The 18,549-nt window shown below is 41.2% G+C and overlaps 1 protein-coding gene across 1 annotated transcript; it reads left to right on the plus strand.

Moving 5' to 3' along the window:
- The first annotated feature begins 14,926 nt into the window (after nucleotides 1-14,926).
- Nucleotides 14,927-17,538, plus strand: LOC123447285 (PLASMODESMATA CALLOSE-BINDING PROTEIN 3-like). The gene is made up of 3 exons (XM_045123878.1): nucleotides 14,927-15,518; nucleotides 15,879-16,152; nucleotides 16,928-17,538. The coding sequence occupies exons 1-3, from the start codon at nucleotides 15,467-15,469 to the stop codon at nucleotides 17,235-17,237; spliced, it is 636 nt and encodes a 211-aa protein (XP_044979813.1). The 5' UTR covers nucleotides 14,927-15,466; the 3' UTR covers nucleotides 17,238-17,538.
- The last annotated feature ends 1,011 nt before the right edge of the window (nucleotides 17,539-18,549 follow it).

Consider the following 18,549-nt stretch of genomic DNA (forward strand, 5'->3'; position numbering starts at 1 on the left):
AGATATTCAAACACACTAAAATTAGGGGAAAGCATGAACTAGGGTTTCTTGAAGGCAGTGGCGTAGCTAGCTCTGTGAGCCAGTGTGGTCCAATACTAAAAATTACATGTGATTTTATGCATTATAAAAATATATATCTTTTTTCTATCCTATATATTGGCTATGGTGGAATTTCAGGGTGGTCCATGGACCACCATGTCCATCCCTGGCTACGCCACTGCTTGAAGATGTAAAAAATCTAAGAAAATATAAAAAATTAACAAAAAAAAGATGATTCAATGAAGATTCTACGAGCAATAAAGTGATGAAAAGATCCATCTAAGAAAAGTATCTTTTAAAAAGGATTTGATGGGGGGGGGGGGCTTCAGGGGTTGGAGAGAGGGGGAAAGGAGAATGAAAGCAGCAAGCTCGGACTGGATTGAGGAGAGAAAGTGAGGTGAGTCTCACCCATTCTCTCGTGGGATAATTTACTTACCAGAATTAGAAGCCAAGGTGTACGGTGTCTAGGTCTGGAGACGTGACGTCGGTGTACCTAGCATATGACCTTTGTGAGTCAACGGGTCAGCTAGTCGTGTGGGCCCGTACCAGACGCCAAAGATCTTGACGTCGCCCGTGCAACCCCAATCCTATCGATGTTGACGTCATAAAAAAAGATCAGATTTTTTTTAAACGTGGTCTATTCAGGAATAAAAAATAATAATCCCAACTTACCGGTCTGGTCTTTTCACGTTCCTCTCGACGGTCTGCGTGATCGCCTGGCCGACTGGCCGGCGGGCCAACGTCGTGACGTCCCAGCATTATTGGCTACTGCGTGACTGATCAATCGAACATGGCAAAATTCGGGTGTCCGGTCTTTTCCGCTTCCCGGACAGCCCGCTCCCATCGTAGGTGTAGGCTCCTGCCTACCTACGCCTCGCCTACGCTCCGATCCCATCCACCATGACACTCAGGGGGCAGCGCACTGGAGCTGGAAATAACGTTCACGTCCGGTTTGATGCTTCCTCTGTGGCCCTGTATACGGAGTAGGAGAAGAATATACTGTAGGAGTAATCAAGCTAGAAAAGTACTCCGGCAGGTGCGTCGCGGCCGTTCTCGTCTGTGCTGTCCATGTCTCCCACGATATGTGTCGATCGATGGCGACCCTTCCTTCCTCGCCCGCGCGCGCACCGGCCGGCAAAAGCTTGCGCGGGCGCGGCCATGCCGCCGTACGTGCACGGCCAGGGCCAGGGCCTGCGCGCGTCCTGTGGCGCCTGTCGCGACGCCCTTTGCCCCGTTTATTCCAAAGCGTCGCAGAGCACACAAACGGCTCTTTGCGTGCGCGCATGTTCGTGGGAGCCCGCGGCCCGAGCTTTAACGAGATCGAAGCTAGATGGTCGCCGGCAGCAGCCCTGCTCGTCTCGTCGGCATGCAATCAGCGGGTGAAGATCGATGCAGGCATGCGACCGCGCCGGCGAGGCGACAGAGACGGCCGTGCGTTCTTGCCTCAAAAGACGTAAAAACATGAGCGTCCAGCACAAGGGCAGACGTCGTTACAAAAGCTGCCTGGATCGTCTTCTCCTTCATTCAAGGCTGCAACTGCAATTTCACATGCTATGCTAAGTTAATTAAAGTCATGCTAAAGGTTGGAATGATCCAAGGTGCACTCGATCTCTCGAGGATAAACAATCGCACAAGCGGAAGCGCAACATCAACATCTGTTAACAAGGCTCTTCAAAAAAATCATTTTATAAAAACAGGTATATTTTAAAATTGCGTGAAAAGCTTTTAAATTCATGAATACATTTTTATATGTGACCATTTTAAATTCCTTGATCATTTTTCAAATTCATGTTTTTGCATTTGTGAACGTTTTGTCACTTTATGATAATGTTCCAAATTCGTGAACGGACACTTTTTAAATCGCAAAAATGATACAAATTCATGATTATTTTTGAATTAATTAGATTATTTCAATTCACGTTTTTATGCCAGGACTTTGTTTAAAATGAAAAGCTTTTTTTTGAATTCACGAACAACTTCAAAATTCATGGACACTTGTTCGTATTCACAAACATTTTTAAATTCAAATAAACTAACGTTTTTCACACTAATGATCATTTTTCAAATTTGCATAAGTATATGCATGAATATTATAAAGTTAAAGTAAATAATCAGCAAAATAAAAGAAAGGAGTGGTGAAACTCAAGGGGAAAAACAATGCAACTCATCTATGCGTGCGTTGGCTCACGTTTGGTGTTGGGCGTCGGGCCATTCCCATGAAGACACACGCGCTAAGCGACAAATCGTGAATAGTTTGTTATGGGGGATTCATAGCAACGTCCTTATGATCCGTGTCTGTGAAACGTCTCTCTAGGCTCACTTTTTTTGGAGAGAGAGAGAACGTCGGTACTTTATTGATTACATAAACAATATTGCAAAGAGTCTTTGAGATACAATCCGAAGCAGAATAAAAAACACCAAGACTAACTTGAGAAATCCCGATACTTCTATCCCGACCTTAGAACTGAATATTTGGTTAGGCGCAACAACCATCTCTACCGCTAGGTGTATCATATTCCTCGTGTAAAGCAGGGCCAAGCGCCCATCCCCCAACGGGAGTGCTCTGCTATTTGTCTAGCCCTGTTGGGAAACGTTGCATGGGAAACAAAAAAAATCCTACGCTCATTAAGATCGATCTAGGAGATGCACATCTACAAGAGGAGAGATAGAATCTACATACCCTTGTAGAATGCTAAGCGGAAGCGTTCAAGAACGCGGTTGATGTAGTGGTACGCCTTCGCGATCCGATCACGACCCATCCCACGAACTCCCGATTAAGTGTCGAACGGACGGCACCTCCGCGTTCAACACACGTACATCTTAGTGACGCCTTCACCTCCTCGATCCAGCGAGCGATGGTGAAGTAGCAGTCCGAGTACTCCGACAGCACGACGGCATGATGAGGTGATGGTGGTAACAACTCAGCACGGCTTCACTGCACGATGTTTAGAGGAGAAGAACTACGAGGGAAAGGAGGACCTAGATTCCCATATTGGTTTCTATATATTCTACGAAGATCTATATCGGTCGGCCCTCGATGTCAAGGATTCAATCAATCCCGTATACAACTCCCTTTGTCCATGGGTATGTTACTTGCCCGAGATTCGATCGTCGATATCTCCATACCTAGTTCAATCTCGTTACTCCCAAGTCTCTTTACTCGTTACGTAATACAAAATCATGTGACCAACTCTTTAGTCACATTGCTTGCAAGCTTGTTGTGATATTGTATTACCAAGTGGGTCCTCAGATACCTCTCCGTCATGTAGAGTGACAAATCCCAGTCTTGATTCATGCCAACTCAACAGACACCCTCGGAGATATCTGTAGAGCACCTTTATAGTCACACAGTTACGTTGCAACGTTTGATACACACAAGGTACTCTTTCGGTGTTAGTGAGTTGCATGATCTCATGTCATAGGAATAGATACTTAACATGCAGAAAAAACAATAGCATCACATGCTACGTTCATAGTTTATGTCTTGTCCATCACATCATTCTCCTAATGATGTCTATGGTCAGGAAATCTTGACCATCTTTGATCAACGAGCTAGTCCTTTAGAGGCTCACTAGGAAGAGTCTGTTGTCTATGTCTCCACACATGTATTTGAGTTTTCAATCAATACAATTCTAGCATGGATAATAAACTATTATCATGTAACAAGCCAATGCCCGGTTTACCCCCCCCCCCCCCATCGGTATTGGGAAGGATTAGAAACATTTGGCAAACCGTTTTTCTGTGTTTTCGTTCTCTTTCTTATTTAAAATATGGTGAACATTTCTCCAATCTATGAAGATTTTATGATAACTAGAATATTTGTTAAATATGTGGATAAAATTAAAACTTTACAAAAAATGGCAACATTTTATTAAGATTTCAATCATGTAAAATACTCGATAAGACATTTCAAATTCCTGATTATTATTACGCATTTAAAGAAATATTTTGAAAATACTGATTGTTTTACGCATTTTAAGAAATCTTTTGAAAATACTGATTATTTTTCAAATTCATGGTTATTTTACCTTGATTTCAGAAAATTAACATTCATGAATGTTTTTTTAAAGATCACAACATTTTCCATATTCCTAGACATTTTTATGACATTCCAAATATATTTTTATTGTGTAACTATTTTATAGATTTCGTTCAGAAAATCAAAGTTAAAGGAGCCCAAAAAGAAGAAGATAAATCAAACAACAGGAGTGTCCCACCCTATGGCGGTTAGCATAGAAAATCCTATTTCCTGCTCTTTGCGACAAGTTGTCTCCGTTTTGCAGAAGCTACCGAGTGACCGGTCAGGTATCGGACGGCCCATTTATCATTTAAGCTATACCGGTTTTACGAACCTTCTATTATATTTGTAACCTATTTTTTCCGGTTTTGGCAATATCGAGAAGATTCATGAACCGTTTTTATTTCTTTTTCAGTTCCTTTTCCATCAATTTTCTTTTTCTCTTCACTTTCGCTTTCCCTTTTCTATGTAAACTTTCTTTTTGCCATTTGTTAATTTTTTTTTCAGCAAATGTTCTGGAATTTTAATATGTTTGATTTTTTTAAAATTTTGTGCGCATTTTCGAGACAAACCTATGTTTTCAAATTTTATTCAGAAATTCCAAAAAACTTTAGAATATTGAAATTTGATAGCTTATTTTCAAATAAAGTTCAATAATTCCGGAAAGATTAAAATTCTAAAACTATTTGCATTTTCAAAAAAAAATCACGGATTAAAAAATTTCGTTTTCCAAAAATTGGTCCGGACTTGCAAAATTATTCCCGTTTCAAAAATTTGTTCTTATATTTAAAAGTGTATGTGCTTCCAAACTATTGTTCTAGTTCTTAAAGTTTGCTAACAAATTCAAAGGAGGTTAAAAAAATTTCATAGTTTGTTTGCATGTCCAAAAGAAATTCGTATTTTTAATAAATTATTTGAAATTTTAGAAAATGTTCGTATTTAGTCCAAAATGTGCAAAGTTTCCAAAAATATCTGGTTTTCAAAAGTTTGTTCTTGTATTACAATAATGTCACAATTCCTAATTTTCTCAGGAATTTCAAAATTATTCCAGATTTCCAAAAAAACAAATTAAAATTTTAAAAGTGTTCGTGCTTTGAAAAAATGTTTCTCTCAAATTGTTCCCGTTTTCAGATTTTAATCTCTCAAATTTTAAAAATCATGCTTCTAGAGAAGATGCAGGAATTTCAAGATGAGTTCACTATTTCAGAAAATTTTGAAATTTGTTCTTGATTTTATCAAGGAGGTTAAAGCTTCATACTTTGGTGGTTTGGTTTTAGAAATGTGATTTTATCAAGTTGATATTTTTATTTCAGAATTTCATAAAATACTCAAAATATTCCGAATCTGTTGGCATCCAAAAAAATGTTTGGTATTTTAAAACACTGTTCACAATTTGACAAAAATGGCCATAATTTCGAAAATGTTATGGTTTTCTGGAAACTTGTTCACGTTTCCAAAGTGGATTATTTGCAAATTGTTCTTTGTTTCAAAAAAACAATCTTATATTTTTAAAATGACTGTGCTTCCATTTTTTTTCTAGTTCTGAGAATTGGAACCCGTTTTTGAAAATTGTTCCTTTTTTTTAAAAGTGATAAATTTTGAAAAGTGTTTGTGCTTTCAAAAATTGTTGCTGTCATCCCGTGTTCATATTTTGTTCAAAAATGCAAAAATGTTCACGATTATGGAAGAGGTGCAGGAGTTTCAAGATGGGTTCATGATTACAGAAAATAATAAAATTAGTTTGTGATTTTATTAGGGAGATTTAAGTTCCATTATGTCGTAGTTCTTTTAGTTTAGTGATGCATATTGTATTGGCTTTCCTCGATTGCACATCGTCGCCTCGTCGTCAATTCGAATCCAAGGTACAGGCTTGCATTTTTTGCGACCTTTTACCCTCGATCCGCTACGCACTGCAACATACAGGACCAAGTAGACTGCCCCTGTGCGATGACCCGACTACTCGCCGCAAAGAGCAGATATAGGAGTTTCCGGTTCCTATCTACGCCGTAGGTCAACGGTTTATCAACCAGACGCACAAACCCCTTGTCTCTACGAGTATTTGAGCTGGGCAAAGTCATGAGGATTCCCTCTTCCTGTTTCAAGAAGATTCTAGAACCTTCTAAGACCATCTATTCTTTCTTGCATTATCTTTTTTTTTTGCGGGGATTTCATTATCTTTTTCAATATCCTTTTTGATTGTTTAGCTCTTTGTTTTCATTTTTAATTTCTTTGTTTATCTTTTAGTTTTATTTTTAGTTTGTTTTCTCACTTCTTCTTTTTGTTTTGATTTTTTGCAAAGAATTTAAAAAACAGTATTTTTTATAATTTACTACATTCTGTAGAATTTACAACATTTTTTCCCAATCATGAACATTTTACATCTGCTAATAGGTTTTAAATCATGTTTTTTTGATCTCATGTACATTTTCTGAATCAAAAAAACTTGTTTTGAATCGACGATCATTTTTTAATTTTGAGAGCAATATTGAAATTCATGAACATCTTTTCCATTTCACAAAAAATTTCGAAATGAATTATTCATTTCTGTATTCATGATTTTTTTTGCATCAATGGACATGTTTTGAAATGGAGGAACAATTTTCAAAGTTCGTGAACATTTTTAATTTGTGTTTATATAACGAAAATCAATAAATTTTAATAATTCCCGGACGTTTTTGAATTCGTGAACTTCTGTCAAATTCTTGGACCATTTTGGAAATTAATAACATTTTTTGAAATTACAACCTATTTTTCGAACTTCAGATTCGTTAAGAGTTCACAAAGTAAGAAAAAGACAAAATATAAACAAAAAAAGTGAATAAAAAATGTAAAACAATTAGGGGGCCACATACCCGCATACCGGTCGGCCTAAATCATGCAAGGAGAAGGTAGGTGGGCGCGCCATTGATAGCTATTGCGGACATACGAGTTATCCCTTGCAGGTCTCCCGCAAAGGTCATTTTTGTGGCTTCAAAGCATGCCAAATGGCGCGCCAGCCACCGCCACCTATTGTGTGCTGAGTGTTTGCCATATGATTTATATGGTTTTTGCTATATTTTTCTAAAAATGATTTTTTGCAAAGAAAAACTGAGTGTCCCAATGGAAAATGTTGGCTTCCACAAAAAGCGCAAATTTAATTCACCGTGCTTCTCGTAAAGAATTACCTCATGTGGAAGCATATTTTTATTTAGACGAAAAGCACAACTGTGCTTCATGGGAAAAAAATGCTTCCACGAGAAGCACACATTTTCTTCTCGGTGATGCACATATTAGCTTCCGTGAGGAGCGCATATTAGTTTTTGTGAGAACCATTGTGCTTCTTGCAAAAAATGCACTTCCACAAGAAGCATATAGTTGCTTCCCCTAGAAGCACAGATTTGCTTCTTCTCAAAAAAGTGGGGAAAGTGAAAACCGCACCGTTCTTCCAGGCTTTGGTTTTTTACTCCGTTTTTCTCGTAATATTTTTTTGCTTGCCGAAGTTTTCCTATTTAAGTTTTGGGTTTAACTATTATTTTGTACTCATTTCTTGGTTTATGTTTTTTGGAAATTACATAAAAACAAGTTCGTTGAGGCCTATTAATATGGGATCTAGTTTCGAAATCTCAATACCAGAAATTCAACGATGAAAATGATTCAAAGTTTGAATGCACGATTAAAGCGATAAAATAATTTAAATAAACAAATCCATGAAAAGACAAGTCGTGCATTACCAACATAAGGACATGGGACACAATAAACGTGTGGCCCCGTGCGAGCTGCCAACGGGGGGTCGGGAGTTCTAGTTTATTTTTATCCTTTTGTATTTTTTTTAATTTTTTCCTTAACCTCTTCCACCCATAATGTTTTTCGGGATTTTATAGAAGATCCGTATTTCGAAAAATCTAAATGAGCTGAAAAGTTTTTCTGGATTTTCCTTTCTTTCATAAATTTAGAAAATTCTCTCGATTTCCAATAAATGTTCATGAAACTGAAAAAAATACGGTCAAGGGTTTAGATTTTTTTCACCAATGTTAAAATAGGTTTTTAATTACATAAAAAAACAAATACATAATAAGTCATGATTAGTAGACAAATATTCAGAATTAAAAAAAATGTTAAGCAATAAAAAATGTTCTGGAAATGAAAATCATTTTATGATTTGTAAAAAATTGCCGACTTAAAAAAACCGTGAGATTGTCAATTTTCAAAAATATATAAATATATTCATGTATTAAAAAGGAGTGTTCAAAAAATGTTCCTAAATTTGAAAAAGTTTTTTGAGGTCCTAAGATATTCAGAAATTTGAAAAACAAAATTCAGCAATCAAGAAAAAGTGTAAGAATTTGGAAAATTGTTTGTTAGATGCAAAAATGCATGAATTAGAAAATCTTTCATTCGAATTTAAAAATTGGTGTGATATCAAAATAATTCATGTTCTACCAAAATGTTCATTCGAATTTGGGAAATCTTGGAAATTTTAAAAAACTCAAAAATGTTACGAAGAGAAGAACGAAACAAAAGTAAATATGGAAAACCAAAAATTATAAAAAGAAAAGGAGAAAGGAAAAAGAAAAAGGAAAAAAAATCCTGAAAGTACAAATCTATATCTACCTAATGCTTACCCCTTTACATAATAATAATAATAAAGTATATATTGTTTGTGCGCGCTCACCTTCACCTAAAAAATCCTCAAACCTGTCAAGAATTACCAATTAACGTGACCAGCAAGTAGTAAAAAACCATTTCGTTATTCGTTTTTATTTCTGAAGTTCGTAAACGGCATGGATTTTGGGCACGCATCATCGACCTACACCGCATCCTTCGCAGGCCCTCATAATTTTTATTCTTGTATTTCTCTAGAAAAATAGAGCCCAAATCATCTACACCACATACAAGATTTATTTGGGAACCAGGGATTTGGGAACATTTTATAGTCAAAAATATTCTTTCACATTTCAGAACAATTTTTGAACATCAACATAATTTAAAAATTAAACAAAATTGTGATAATTCAAATTTTTTTGGAAATACCAGACATATTTAGTGCTTTAAAAATCGTGAACAAATTTGGAAGTACAAAAAAAAAATTCAAGCACAAACATTTTTAAAATCTTTAGAACAAATTTTTGAAACCGTGAACAATTTTGAAAAAGCCCGAACAAATTTGGAAGCACGAACAATCTTTTAAAGCACTAACATTTTTTCAAGCTTGAGGACAAATTTTGAAACAGAGAACAATTTTGAAAAAACCTTAGGAAATTTGGAAGCGTGATTTTTTTGGATCATAAGAATAAAATTTTGAGTCGGAGAACAATTTTTAAAATGTAGAAAAAATATGAAAGCGCGAACAAATTTTTAAGCACTAATATTTGTTAAATCTTGAGAGTAAATTTTGAAATAGAAATTTGGAAGGGAGAATTAGTTTTAAACATTTTGAAACCTTTTTAAGCCGAGGGTAGATTTGAAATTGCAAAAAAAAATTGAAAATACAAAAAAGAAATCAAAGCATTGAACATTTTCTAAAAATTCTGAACATTTTCTGAACTAATAAATGTTTTAAAAAATACAAAAATAATCTGGGAAATAAAGAAAAAGAAAACTAAAATGCAAAAGAAATTCGAATTTGAAGAACAATTTCTGAACTGATCTTATTGAAAAAATTTAAAAAATAATCTTGAAAATGCAGAAATAGAAAACAAAAAAAGAACAGAAGAAAGGAAAAGGAAAAAATGAAAATCAAGAAACATAAACATAAACATAAAAACAAAGAAAACGGTAAAAAAATGGTTCAACAAACCTCTTATAAGGGTGAGTCACTAGTTAGCGAGCAGTCGTTCGTAAAGATTCGGAGGGAGCACTCGCACACGCCGACACTTGGCGCATTCTCAGCCGCCACCATATGTCATGCTGTGAGCGCTTCCTTCGGATTTCATTTTTTTTATGTTCTGCACATGTTTTCAGCTTTTTAGATTATAATTATTTTCGTTTTTTTGGTATTTCGGTTTTTCGCCGGCCTTTCTTAGTTTTGACCGTCTTTCCCAAAAAAATTGTTTTTTTTGCGAGAAGCACGGTTTTGCTTCCGTAAGAGGCACGGTTGTGCCTTCGCGAGAGGCATGACCGTCCCTCTCGGCAACGGAAAAAATAATGCATTTTCTGTTTTTTTATGAGAGGCATGGTTTTGTTTCTACGAGAGGCACAAATTTGCCTTTCACGAGAGGCATGATTTTGTTTTCACGAGAACACACGGGTTTGCCTTCATGAGAGGCACGGTTGTGCCTGTCGGAAAGGAATATAATGCATTTCCTGGGTTTTTTCCTATCGCGAGAGGAACGGTTTTTTTGGTCCATTTTTTTCATGATAAAAAATTCATCAAAACTATCAACACGGGATCTAGTTTTGAAGATCTCAATGCGAGAAATTTAGCGATGAAAACGGTTCGAGATTCGGATGCACGGTTTAGGAGATATTTTTTTTTTCAAAATATGAATCTACGAAAAAAAAACTCTTTACGACAAATGGCACGCATGCAATATACCACTTATTGCAACCTAGGGGATGAAGTACTTCCTAATTTGTGATTTTGCTTACAACGTTTCCAAAACTGATGGCTAAGCTAACTGGGCCGGCCCAAACATGATTGGCGGGGGGGGGGGGGGGGGGGAGCCACTCCTATTTGCCGCAGTATGCTCCTGAGTGCGACTTTTTTTTTTGACAGTTTGTTGCTTTTATTTTCGGTTTTATACGTTTATTTGGTTTGCCGTTTCCCTTTTTTTTTGCTTTCTTTACTTCAGTCTTTTCTGGCTTTCATTTGTATTCTTGTGTTCAATATATACCTAAAAATTATATACATTGTACATTTTTTGTACACATTAAGGAAACATTTTTTACTACATGTTTAAAATTATATATATAAATAAATAAACTTTTATGAAGTATAAATTCTGATGCCTAATTTTTCATAGAAATTGTACATTTTTCGTCTACTTCTAAATTTATTTATATACCTATTAACAATTTGAAATACATGATTAATATCTTTTCAAATAACCCCTCTTTCCAATAATATAAGACGTTCCAACATCCAATATGTGGGTATATGGAATGTAATAATGTCTTATATTTTGGGATGGAGGTAGTGCTTATTTTCAACTCTCTTTATTCTAATATACATATTTGAAACAATTTTGTTATGATATGAAACATTTGTTTTAAACTATGCAAACATTTTCCTACATTGGATACACATTTTTTTAATATCACAAGCATTCTGATCAAAACATGTTCAGGTTTTTAAATTGTGCTCCCTCTGTCTGAAAATAAGTGTCTCAACTTTATACTAGCTCTAGTACAAAATTGTATTAAGCTTGAGAGACTTAATTTGGGACAGAGAGAGTATAACATTTGTAATCTGGTATTTGCATTTTATGAAATAAATGAACATTTTTGTAATATCACATAACATACATGTATTTAGTACTCTCTCCATTAACAAATATAATATGTTTCCAATATTTCAATATGGACGACATACGGGCTGGAATGAGTGTACAAACATATTAAAATGCGTCTAGTGTTCATCTAAAAACATATAATATTGAAATGGAGGAAGCGTTTTGTAAAGAAAATGGAGAGAAAAAACACATGCAACTCAGCATGACGAGGCCACATAGGTATTAGGTCGGCCTAGTGCCCCTGCCTGCAAATGACCTTCACATAGGAATTGCTGTAGGCGACACATATCTACACACACGACACAAGTGTCGGCCAGCCATGCGCTATTGGGCTTTTGCATTGTTTTGGACCTATTTTTAGTTGTTCAGTAAAATGGGGCGATGGGTTATGACGTACCGCTCCCGAGCCTTACCTCAGCCCAGCCATGACCTCGGCCGTGTCGGCGTCTTGGTACAACCTTATTTAGCATGTGGCATGGCAGATGACGTGGGAGCTGTCCATTTGGGGCGGGGAGTTCTAGTTTAACTTTTTCCTTTTGTATTTTTTTACATTTTTTTCCTTAACCTCTTCTACCCCTAATGCTTTTCAGGATTTTATAAAAGATTCGGATTTCAAATATATAAATGAATTGGAAAGGTTTTCTGGATTTTAACATTTTTCATAAATTTAGAACATTCTATCAATTTCCAATAAATGTTCATAAAACTGAAAAAATACGTTCCTGGATTTGGATTTTTTTTCACAATGTTAAAACAGGTTTTAAATTTCATTAAAAATTCATGTATTTAATAAATCATGAATAGAACACAAATATTCAGAATTATAAAAGTTGTTAAGGAATATAAAATATTTCTCAGTTTAAAAAATGTATTAGAAATTAAAATATTTTTCGTGTGGTATAAAAATTGACGACTTTCAACATAAGAATCAATTTTGGACAAAACACTAAGGATTTTGTGGAATGTCCAAATAGCTAGGCTGTGTAGTTCAAAATTTTCACCACTTGCAATTGCTCTATGATTAAGTCCAACTTATCATCGTACTTCATATGTTGGGTCGAATATTTGTGACTACTAGTAGTTAGAGTAACTCCAACCGGCGGACCCAAACGGATGCGCGTATTGTGTGCATTTTGTTCGTTTGGGTCGGCATATCAGCCCGGTTTTTTATTTTGGTCAGTCGTATGCCCAACGCGTCGACCCATCTTTCGTCCGCATATAATAGTCTTTTCATAAGAAGCGGCCCGCAGTCATGCAAGCCAAAGAGTTCACGCTGGTGAGTTTTCAACGGCCATCAAACATTTGCCAGCCTTTAAAAAAAGTGCGCAGTTCACACTGGGCGCACCTGTCAGTGGCCGACACACATGCCAACACACGAAATGGGACTGGTTCTACCACGCCATCTCGGCCGTGGTCATACCCGCACACTTTGTAGGCATACAAAAAACATGACGCTCTCTGTCATGCATCACTCTTCATCGAGGTTGAGCATGTCGTCCTGCGTCTTCTCGAACCAAGACCACTTCATTGGAGAGATCGTGCTCAAGTCCACCTTCATGATCTCGATCCTTCGTCATGCAAGCTAGCCGGACTTCTCTTCCTCTAATAGCGGTTGTGGTGGCCTCGATCTCAAGCATCTTCGCTTGCTTCCCCGCCTCCAACTCAAGCTTCTTCTTCTGGATCTCCATGAAGGCCTTGATTTACTCGTTCTTGTCTTGTCGGCGCTTCTCCTGTCTTGAATCCTTGTTGGCGATCATGCCTTGCAAAGTAGATTGCAAGGCAAGGGACGCCGTCTCGCGCTTGTCCTCTTTTTTGGAGTTGGTCTTTCTCCGTGGCCGCGGCTTCTCCCCCTCACCATGCTCTTCAACGACTTCTTTTCCTCAACGCGTCCCGAGGGCGGCATATTGCGCCCTAAACTTCTCCTCCCCTTTGATGATCGCCCAACAATGGATGAGGTTGAAGGACTTTCCCTCATGTTGGGCCTTGAATGCTTCCAAAGCTTGAAAGGCCTACAAAATGGACAAACAACCACCTGGACAAGCAAGCGAATCCAAAAGTTGGGGACGAAGGGGCGACGAGCCGGTGTTGGCCGCGGCCACTGCGGCAGCGGCGATCCCGTGATGGCGTGGGTTTAACCCTAGCATCGCCACGGTCTTCCTCATGGCCTCGCGGACGAGCTGGTTGGTCTTCGCGACCTCGACCTCTTGCTTTGCGACGGTGGCGAGGGTGGCCGCGGTCACGACGTCCATCCTAGCTTCCTGCGCGCTGGCTTCTTCTTGGACGACTCGATGGCGCGCTCCTCGTCGGTCAGCTCCTCTTCTTCCTCGTTTTTGTCGGCGCTTTGTAGGGCTTGCCTCCTTTGGCGCCAATGGGGCCGGTGGTGGCGAGGAAGGAGAGGCACGCGACGACGTCGAGGGTAGGCGCGTCGTCGTCCATGGCGTCCGTTCCTTGTCCGTGACGACGCAAATTCGAATGAAATTTGGACTTGAAATGGATCGCAAGTGGACAAAAATAGACGCGCGTTTGTTTGGATCGGCGTGTTGGGCTGAATTTTGGGTGTGTGATGAACCAATCGGACACGCGGACGAAATGAATCGGCGTTGCTCTTAATTAGTTATACTAATGCAATGCAAGTACTTTCGGGCCAAGTTGAGCGTTGTCGTGCTGGCACTTGGGACCCGATTATTTATTCAGTTAATGATGGCTGAATAACAATCAGCATACCGACATTTTGTGAGCAAATAACTGTAGCGCCTTTGTAACAAGAAGCTGTAGGCCCTACCACTGAGAAGGAACAAGACATTTTTGCTATGTATGCGGACCAGCGCCCACATGTGGAGGAGAGGACACACCATGAGACAAGACACATGAAGAGAGTGAGAGCATTTGAGAAAACCCCAGAAAAGCACTCTGTCGCAGACCATGTGAACACCTCCTACATCATACAGTGGTACAAGGAACACATAAAAAATAGGGAGAAAGCACTTCACAGAAAGTAAATGGAGAGGGCAACAAGCACCGTTCGGCAGTTGGTTCATCCACACCGGTGGCCGCTTCCTATATGTGCTCCTGAATATGAATACGAGTTTCTCCAAGACATTTTGCGGCATCTACCCACGCCCGAGCGCCCACACGCACGCCGATGACACAACGGTTCTCCCATAAAAACACTCTGTCTCAGGCCATGTGAGCCCTCGGCCCATCATACGGGGAAACAAAAGCGAGCGGGAAAGCAAGCACTTCCCAGCAACATCGACGTCAAGCCACGCTGGACTGGTGCAGAATCCAGTAATAACAATAAAAAGATACTCCAGAGCAGAAAATAAACAGCAGCAAGTACCATCCGACCGTTAATCCACACTGCCGACTGGCCGTCACCACCCACTCTTTTTATTTTTGACAGTGGCCTGGCTCACCACCGCACGCTGGAGTACTGGCCTGGTTTGGTGGGAGAAATAAAGCCATCCCGGCCGAGAGCCGCAACATGCATCGGGCTATCGCCCATGCCATGCCATGCCATGCCGCGCCAAAGCGGGACAGCGCGCCCTGCACGCCTTTGCACGGGGCGCACAGGACACGACGATCCACCACCCATCCATGACTCGACTCATCACCGCCGCTTCAGGCAGCAAGGGAAAGGAAATAAAGCCGTTGGCATGCGGACACGGACACGGCCCCGGCTCGTCACCCCGTGGCAAGGACACTGCCGCACGGTCGCACCGCACGCCGGAGACTCCCCCAGGCGAAAAAAATGGTGGGGGACGAACGAACGGCTCGATGCGGGCTTGCTTGTGTGGTCGGTGCTGCCGATAAAAAGGGGCCGCGCTTGGGAACTTGACCGCACTGCACACCACCACCCCACTCCACTCTCTCCCACGCCACGCCGACTAGCTCCCTCCCCCTCTTTGCTTGCCAGCTACTAGTGCTCTGACCTCGGCGGCGAGAGAAGAGCTCGAGCTCCATCCCGCTGCTTGCTGCAATGGCGGCTCCTCTGGTCCTCATGCTCTTGCTCGCCATGTTCGCCGGCTCAGGTCAGCGGCCCCCTCCCACCCCCCAGCTCGCTCTGCCCAAACATACTACTCTAGTTTTGCCTGACTAGGTTTAGGTTGGGTTGTTCATAGATCTTTTTTCTTTTTCATTTACTCACAAGGCCTGGATCTTTCTTGCTCTAGAGCACCTCTTGAATGCCCTCTGTACATCTCTAAACAAACTTTCCTTTGTAGTAGTAGATGTTGTTGAAATCTTGCTGTCTCTGGACCAGGGATGCTGGATGCTGTTCTTGCTATTTGTGCCTAGTTTTCCCCCATCCTCCGTAACTGTAGAAGATCACAGATTTATTCCTTGTTAGATTGGAGAGCTAACCGGCGGCTTGTTGTTTGCTTGTTGAGCAGATGCGATGTACTGCGTGTGCAAGTCGGACGCGAACCCGGTGGCGATGCAGAAGGCCATCGACTACGCGTGCGGCAAGGGCGCCGACTGCACCCAGATCACCTCCAACGGGCCCTGCTTCCAGCCCATCTCCGTCGTCGCCCACTGCTCCTACGCCTGCAACAGCTACTACCAGAAGAACGCCGGCATGGGCGCCACCTGCGACTTCATGGGCGTCGCCACCCTCACCGGCGCTGACCCCAGCGCCGGATCCTGCAAATACCCCGCCAGCGCAAGGTATTAAACTCCCTCACATGTTTGCTCGTGGCTTAGAACATGCTTACTAGAACTAAATCAGTGAAACTGTTTTAAAATTTGATTTGGGGGCATTTCCCTTTTAATAATACCCCCGATTGGAGTACTACTTGAATCTGGGAAGTAGAGTATCTTAAGTGAGATGCAGTATGGCCTCTGACTGCCCCTGACTGGTGTCATTTGTCATTTGGCAATACTTTACTTGGGTTATTAGTGTGCCGTAATCTAGATTCTTTACACGGGCACATTTACCACGTACACGCATGATCCTTCCTAGTCCAGTGTTCAGAGTTCATGGTTACCAGAGTTAACATTGGCAAAAGCTGTCCAAGTATATACGTGGAATATATGCTGTGCCCACGAATGATAGTCGAATATTACAGTACATCTGCAGGTAAATACAGCACGTAACATCTGCATCTTTAACATAATACTACTGCTTGTAGTTGTACTGAATGTCCACTCTAGTAGCTGGATGTTCTCCTTTGGGTACCGTTCTTGAGCTCTTGGTTGCCCATGTGAAGCAAAAGGTGTCTGAATCGGATATCTCTAGTCCCGACCTTAAAGGAAGACCCATCTTTTGCCGATTGCCACCCGTTCAAAGTGCCATTGAACTTGGGCAAGCGCGTCATCATCATTGCAGCTTGCATTATATATGCAATATGTACTAGATAGATTCGAAGCAACTTTCTCGCTTTCTTGAAGATTTCTGACGCTGTGTCTGTGCGCTCCGTGTAAATCTTTTTTCTTGGTGCAGCGGCGTGGGCACTGGAGCAGGCACCGGCGGCATGGGCACCGGCGCTGGAGCAGGAACTGGCGGCATGGGAACCGGCACAGGAACCAGCACCGGAACGGGCACGGGCGTCAGCACCGGCACCGGCGGCATGGGGAGCATGACCCCGCCGGGCGCGACCAGCACCGGGATGCCGGGAAGCCCCTTCGGCGGCGGCGCGTACGGCCCGTCGGGCATGAGCCCGGACTACAGCGCGGCCGTCGTCGGTCGCCGCGTGGCCGCCGCGGGGCTCCTCGTGGCGGCAGCCGCGCCGCTCCTCCTCCACTTCGTCTGATCGGGCGGCCGCTGGTTGGCCGGCGGAAAGGCGCGTCGGCAATGCCCGCCGCTTTTGCGTCCCGTCGGCTCGCCTTTCCGGCGTGTTTTGATGGTCCGTTGGATCGGGAGTACTGCTAGTAGGTGCTAGGGTTTGTCCATGGGTGGTACTGTTAAACTGACATTGTTGTATCCGCGCGCCCCCCATGTGGAGCGTGTTTGTACCGGTGCGGTTCGTGGTGGTAGAGATGTGATCTAGCGGATTCTTTTTCTTTCTCTCGTAGCGGTGGTGTTCCGAGACATATAATCATGTGTTGTCGTTCCATGCGTCGTCTGTTTCTATGCACACTTTTGTACCGCTAGCTCATCATCATTTTTGCGAGTAGATAGTAGCGATGTCTTTGGCTTGGCATCGTCAGGCCGACCCACCTACCCCTTGATGCCATGATCTCTCTTCTGCGCTTGTGTGCATGCACGTTGTGGACTTGGGGGTTTCCGGTGCGGCGGCACATGGAGCTTGGACGGATGTCGGGCAAGGAAAAATATCGCGGCGATCGAGGGAGGGAGGGAGGGAGGGAGGGAGGGTCTCGTGCTCGGAGCCAGAGTCCACTTTGATCTGGGCTCTTGTCTGGGGCGTGCTAGTACAGTGTGTATCTGGAGCGAGCGGAACACCGCCGACACCGACACAGGAAAGGCTCACGAGCCACGATACTGTGCCTGTGCCTGTGCCTCTGATCTCTTCGGGAGACGCGCGGTTTGCGACGGGACCAGCGGCGGGCGCAGGCAGGTGCGCCGACGGGATTGGGCGCATGGTGACGGTGCACTTCGGCGCGACCTGCTGGTTTTTGTCAATGTCTTGGCCTCTTGAGAGATGTTTTTTTTTGAGAGAAAATGAGAGAAGCAAGTGTACTCCCTCCATCGTCGGCGAATAAGTGTGCATATAATTTTTTTAAGATAGATTATGAAGTAAAGTAAAAAAGAACTGTATTGGAAAGATTAAGCTATCATCTCTCTCATCCTTAATTACTTCACGTCCAATGAGCTAAGCGCATGTAGAAAGCAAGGAAATCATGTATTAAATGTTATTGGTCTTGATTATCGTGTGATGAGAGAGAAGCATTTTTTCTCTACTTTATAGTGCATTGAGAAGATAGATGTACACTTTCTGATGAATAAATTTTAAAGCTAAATGTACACTTATTCGTGAACGGAGGAAGTATGTAAGTACCTGACACGAACCTTAGGGCATCTTTCATGGTAACTCTCAAATTTTTTAGACGTCATCCAACCATAAACCGTATACATTTTAACAAACTAAAGGATCGCATACATTT

The sequence above is a fragment of the Hordeum vulgare genome, chromosome 1H (genome assembly GCF_904849725.1).
Source record: "Hordeum vulgare subsp. vulgare chromosome 1H, MorexV3_pseudomolecules_assembly, whole genome shotgun sequence".
Taxonomy (NCBI): domain Eukaryota; kingdom Viridiplantae; phylum Streptophyta; class Magnoliopsida; order Poales; family Poaceae; genus Hordeum; species Hordeum vulgare.